At 49.2% G+C, this 6,578-nt stretch overlaps 1 protein-coding gene across 1 annotated transcript; it reads left to right on the forward strand.

The window, feature by feature from the left end:
* Positions 1 to 4,635: 4,635 nt before the first annotated feature.
* Positions 4,636 to 5,562, forward strand: LOC146436795 (olfactory receptor 5AN6-like). Its single transcript, XM_085063823.1, has one exon. It carries the CDS (start codon positions 4,636 to 4,638, stop codon positions 5,560 to 5,562), a length of 927 nt encoding a protein of 308 aa, XP_084919949.1.
* The last annotated feature ends 1,016 nt before the right edge of the window (positions 5,563 to 6,578 follow it).

A 6,578-nucleotide genomic window follows, 5' to 3' on the forward strand; every position in this document is an offset into this window, starting at 1 on the left:
AGCAGCTGCCGGGGAGTCCGGCTGTCCCTGCCACCCACCCTGCTTCCACCGCACAAGACTGCAGCGTCTGCCATGACTGCAGAGTCCTTGCTGCCTCGCTGGCTAGCCGGGGAGAGCCAGCCCTTGCCCCCCTGCCGCCCTGCTCGTCGCTCCAGGCTGCCTGCCTGCCTGCTTTCGCAGCTCCCTGCCATTACCAGCTGTGTGAGGCTGGCCTGACCCTGCGCCACAGCGCCACCTGCAGCGGCTTGGCAGTCATCGCAACAGCCCTGGCCCACCGGGAGCTCAACAGCGCCCCTGCTGCTCGCGACAGTGATTACACCCCAAGGGAAAGGGATCGGCAGCTCAAAAAGTCATCTGCTATTGGTTTTCTGGTTCTTTTTGTGGTTGCTATAATTGGTATTGCTTGTTTATAGATACTAGTAAAGAATTGGTATTCCTTTTCCCATACCTTTGCCTGAAAGCCCTTGATTTCAAAATTAAAATAATTTGGAGGGAAGGGAGACCACATTCTCTGTCCTAAGGGAGGGTTCCACCTCTCTTAGCAGGCACCTGTCTTTCAAACCAAGACAGAGATTTGTTGAAACCTAGAAATATGCTTATGTTAATATTTGTTAATACTTGTCAGAAGACTATGAATGGTAAGTGAGGAGCTGAATGACACAAGCTGGAAAACATCTGGGCGTGTGATTTGATTTCACAAGGTGTTAGAGGCTGCTGTCTCTAATGTCCACATGTCAGAAGAGCTGGATCAATATCCTTCAGTGGAAAGGGAAGGTTGTCTTGTGTTCCTAGCTTTACAGCAGCTTGAGTTTTGCCCAAGGAAGGGTGTGCTGGTTTTGCTGCTGTGTTCAGCCAGAATAGTGCTGTTTGGCAGCTCCTTGAAGAAGCAGCAGAAACCTGGATTGCTGTCCCTTGGATTGCCTTGCTGTCCAAGACAAGGACTAAAGGTGAGTGCCAGAGCTCCCAGCGCTGCCTTGGAAGTCAGGAGTGACTGTCATCTTATGTCCTGGTTCTGCTTAGGAAATTGCTCAGGTGTACACCTAATGGTTTTTTGATATCCTTTGACTTTCTGGGTGGAAGTAAAAGCATCCTTCCTCTCCCTGCTTTCTGTAATTCCACGATCAGTCATTACTCTGTTATGGCAGCTAATTATCCTCTGGAATGGGCAGAGGAAATGCTGCCTGAGGTGTGGTTCCACAGCAGATGTGAGCAAGCTTTCTGCAGAGGTTCAAACAGCTTGTGACTTACTGAAATACTGAGGCCTGAGCAGCAGCCTTGAGCTGAAGTTGATCTCTGAGTGAACCTTCAAACCAGGTGTTGTATGTGTGTTCTCTCATTAATGAAATCCACAGGATTATTACTGCAAGGATCTCAGTATCTGCTCATTAAAAAAAAATGTATTGACCTTTCTGTACTGAGAAGCTGGGCAAGGCCCTGAAATCAGCCCTGGGGCCTTGTTGGGAGATCCATGGTCTAAGGCAACTCCCTGGGTTGCTCCCTGAGCCCTGGCTAGGCTTTGGGAGAAACCCAGGAGGAGGCTGAAGCCAGATGTTCCCACACTGGAAGTTGTGTGATCTTGTTTATTGCACACTGTCCAAGCTGGGCTCTGTCCCAGCACAGTCAGAAGCCTCTTTGCCTGCCAGTGGATTCATCTGCAGGAATTCCCAGTTCTGGCAGGGGCTCTCCAGTGCTTGGCTGTGACAAGGTGTCAGCGACTGAAATAGTTCATGCCTCAAACTTTGATATAAAGTTTTGCTCATTGTAACAAAAAGTGTATAAAGAAGCTACAATCAAAGAAACCTCCCTGAAGATACCTGACTGGGACTTTGGACTGAGTCAAACTGCTGAGATTAGATAAAGGGAAACCTATTGTTCAATCATCTCAGGCTGAGGGAAAGGTATGCATACACAAAGGCCAAAGCCACCAGCTGTGCTGAGAATCATCCCTGGCTGAGTTTGGGGTGGGGGCAGAGCACAGCTCACAGAAGCCAGGTTTACACAAACTGGCCCAGCTGTGGAACCCCCAGCCTCACTGGCTACATCCATGGGACTTTCACGTGAGAGGAGCTGAGGGGAGTCACAGTCCATCACAGACCCCCCAGAGTGCTAGGCCTGGCACCACAGGAGTGCAGGTGATGCAAGCAGAGTCTGCTGCTAGAGGCTGCCCCTCCCCTGTGGGGACATGCCTGGACATTGCCCCTGGTCTGAGTGTATATTAACCCATGGCATCCTGTGCTTTTGGGGGGACCATCACTACCAAGGAGACCGGCTGGAGAGGGTCAACGCAACATCGTTGGGATCCACGGATGGTGATATTTTCTCTTTCCCTCTTTCTGTCCCCCCCATCTCTTTTCTTACTTCTCTTTTTCTCTCTTTTCTTCCCTCTCTCTCTCATAATTTCTCTTAAATAAAACCCATACTATTGACTGGCATATGGTCTCGTTTGTATCTTAATTTGGGCAGAGGTATTTCAAAAGAACCTTAATAATTGGATCATAACATGTTCACAACCCTGATTTGTCTGCTTGGGCTGCTCAGGGATGTGACACTGAATATCCTGCAGAAAACGATTGGCCAGGAGTCAAAGGTCAGTGAGGCATTTTGTGAGATTGTGTACAAGGAATAACGGAGGAGGGGATGAAATTGGCTATTTTACAGGGAAGCATGCTTAGAAGAGGAATGGCCTGAAGTTGAGTCAGGGGAGGCTTAGGATGGATATTAGAAAGAGGTTCTTCCCCCAGAGGGTGGTTGGGCACTGGAACAGGATCCCCAGGGCAGTGGGCACTGCACCAAGACTGGCAGAGCTCACAGGAGTGATTTGAACAATGCTCTTGGGCACATGGTGTGACTCTTGGAGATGGTTCTGTGTGGGGCTGAGAGATGGACTCTGTGATCCTTGTGAATCCCTTCCAACTCAGCATATTCTGTGATTCTCCTGGTTTCTTGAAGCCAGTCTTCATAGAACCCTGGAATGGTTTGGTTTGGAAGAGACCTGAAAGCTCATCTTGTTCCACAGCCCTGCCATGGGCAGGGACACCTCCCAGTAGACCAGGTTTCTACAGCCTGGCCTTGAACACTTCCAGAGATGGGACAGGTGAGGTGTGGTTTGGGTACAAGGAATTTAGAATGGGTAGAAAGGTGGTTCATCATCTCTGGTGTCTGGAACTGTTGATGGATACCAGCTCCCATGGGATTGTGCCCCACCAGTGAGGTCCCCCTCAGCTCCCTGGTGTTACAAGGCCAAACATGGCATTTGTGGAGCTGAAAAATCTCCAAAAGTGCACAAAAATTGGACACAACAGGTGCAGTGTTGCTCTGTGGTTGCTGTGGGGAAACCCCAAAGCCCTGTGGCTACCTCAGGGTGAGATCATCTCCTCTGGGCAATTGCCTCGAAATTCAGAATCTCAGAGAAGAGATAACAACCCACTTTGGGCTTTGTCACTCTCCTGGGGCTCCAAGTGTCCCCACATCCCCAAATTACATGGAATAACAAAGGTGTTTGCTGACAAGGGTATATTTTCAAACTCCCTTCTGGAGTTCCAGGCAGGCGCACCTAACATTCACCTCCAAGAGCATCAGGAGGAAAGCAGAGAGTGCAGAGATGTAGGAGAAGATCATCCTGGAGAACCATGAGCAAGGACAGCGCATGCTGAGCCACCCATCTCCTCTTGTTTTCTCTTGCTAAGAAGAAACACCTTCAATTTTCATCTCAGGTCCTATCTGGAGGCTCCTGGGCTCCAGTTCCTCATCGTACTCAGGGCTTAGCACCAAATGCAGGTGATGCACAGCAGGTGTGTGGTGAGGACACCCCGTTGGAATGCTTGCTCTGGAAACTTCTCCTTACTGAACACAAAGGGCTCCTGGATGAGGACTGGAATATTTCCTGTAAGGAACACTTGTGGATCTTACCATTGCTGATATAAGGAACATCTAAAAGGTGATTTTTAAAATATTTTTCCCAAAATATTATTTTCAGGAGGAGGTTGCTCGGCTTTGTGTGTTGCACATTTTCATTTGAGGGCTGCAGGACCAGGGCAAAGAGCTGGGAAAATCTTTTGGAGCCAAAAGAGTGTGTCCAGGAGGGAGGGGAGGCTTCATAGTCAGGAAGTTTTGGATGCCCCTGGATCCCTGGAAGTGTTCAAGGCCAGGTTGGATGGGGCTTGGAGCAACCTGGTCTAATGGAACGTGTCCCTGCACATGGAGTGAGGGTGGAATGAGATGGTCTGCGAGTCCCTTCCAACCCAAACACTTCTGGGATTCTATAGAAAAGACAGACAAAGCAGGTGTTTGGCAGATGCCAACACAAGGATGAATAATCAATTCTGTGCTGTTTTTTACAGGTTTTATTGGGTTTCTCCATGTTACAGGTTGTGCTGGATGATCTCAAAGTCCCAGAGTGAACACACACAGGGGATTAAAGGCAGCACCAAGGTAAAGCTACTCAGGGTTGTGTAACCAACAGCTTCTCCCTAATTGTGCCTTGACTTCTGCCCAGGTTTTTCTAATTGATCTGTACCTAAACTCTCACTTTAAATATTGTAGGGTTATCTCCAAGCAAATCCCACTGGAAAGAGGGTTTTCCTCCTGGAAGAAATGTCCAGCAAGGAGTTCACAGAGAGAACACACTTTGAAGGAATGTCAGGATGGAATTGCACCCAAGCAACAGAGTTCATTTTGGGAGGATTCACCGAGGACCCGGCGACTCAGGTTGCCCAATTCCTGCTGTTCCTGCTCATCTACCTTGTCACCATCCTGGGAAACCTGGGGATGATTGCCTTGATCAGAGTCAGTCCCGTGCTCTGCTCCCCCATGTATTATTTCCTGGGCAACCTGGCATTTGTGAACCTCTGTACTTCTACCCTTGTCACCCCCAGAATGTTGGTTGGGGTTTTGTTGAGGAAGGAGGGAATCAGCTATGCTGGGTGCATGGCTCAGGTGTCCAGTTTTGCCTTTTTAGTGATCAGTGAGTGCTCTCTACTGGCCACGATGGCCTATGATCGCTACATGGCCATTTGCCACCCCCTGCTCTACCCCCTTGTCATGTCCCCAGAGCGCTGCTTCCGCCTGGTCACCGGGTGCTACCTCCTGGGTCTGACCAATGGTGTGGCACAAACCATTGGCATGTCCAGCTTGTTCTTCTGTGGCTCCAGTGCCATCCATCTGTTCTTCTGTGACATTTCCCTGCTGATCTCACTCTCCACCTCTAACAACATCTACAGCCTCATCATCCTGAGGACTTCAGCATATGTGTTTGGTGTTCCCAGCCCCCTGGTGGTCCTGGTGTCCTATGTGGCCATCATCTCCACCATCCTGAGCATTAGATCAGCCCAGGGCAAGCGCAAAGCCTTCTCCACCTGTGCCTCCCACCTCATCACCGTCACCACCTTCTATGGGGCATTGATTTTCATGTACTTAATCCCCAAGTCACACACCTCCAGAACAGGAGATAAATGGGCTGCTGTGCTCTATACCATGGTGACCCCCATGCTGAACCCCTGGATCTACAGCCTGAGGAACCAGGAGGTGAAGGAGGCTTTGAGAAGACTTAGGGACACAAAATAAGCTTGGATGTTGTAACATAATGACTAAATAAAATGGAGATGCTGGTGATAGCCTGGGAGGTTTGTTAAATATCTCAGAGGAACATTTTCGGTGTCTTTTGCACTTTGACTTAGATGGTGTGCTGGTTGATTCAATATCAGCTGAGAGGAGCCTTTTCACTCCTATTTTGGTGTTTGGATGAGGTTTGGAGCAGCCTTGTCTAGTGGAAGGTATCCCTCCTCTTGGCAGGGCAGCAGAACTGGATGAGCCTTAAGGTCCCTTCCAACCCAAACCATTCCTAGATTCTGTGATAGGTTTGGTGTTAATGTTTTGGTGCACAAGTATTGCACATGTGAAAAAAAGCAAAAATCCCCCAATTAGTGTATTTTCTCACCCTGTGCCAGGTCCATGCTGAAATCCAGAGTGATGGGGCTCTCCTAGAGAGATGGAATGACTAGGGATGGAGGAGAAGCTCCTCAGTTAGGTTAAATCAAGCCAGGATCAATGTAGTTTGCTGATTTATTAATGACACACATTTCACAGGCACTCAGGATCAGTCAGCTGAATCCTTTGTCCCCAAAGCCTATTGGTAATTCCCTTGTTAATATTTAATCTAGCTGCCTGGATAAAACCCCTGAGCTGTTCATGCTCCTGTTCCTCTCTTTTTGGCTCTGCTGACCCCCATGGCAGTGACCCCAAAGGTCCTCAACTCATGTCCCCAGATGTGGAGACAAAGTCCTCAAGTTACACCAGGAGAGGTTTGGCTTGGATAGAGGGAAAAATCCTCCATGGAAAAGTCTGTCCAGCTCTGGAACAGGCTGCCCAGGGCAGTGGTGGAATCCCCATCCCTGGAGGCATTTAAAAGCTGTGTGGATGTGGTACCTGGTGACATGGATTAGTGGTGGCCTTGGCAGTGCTGGGGGAATGGTTGGACTTGGTGATCCTAGAGGACTTTTCCTGCCTAACCAATTCCCTGACTCTGTGATCAGGACCATGAACTGGGACCTCTGTGTGTAACTCCTGCTGTTCTCCCACCC

Source organism: Lichenostomus cassidix, chromosome 5, assembly GCF_008360975.1.
Source record: "Lichenostomus cassidix isolate B80296 chromosome 5, HeHo_3.0, whole genome shotgun sequence".
NCBI lineage: Eukaryota > Metazoa > Chordata > Aves > Passeriformes > Meliphagidae > Lichenostomus > Lichenostomus cassidix.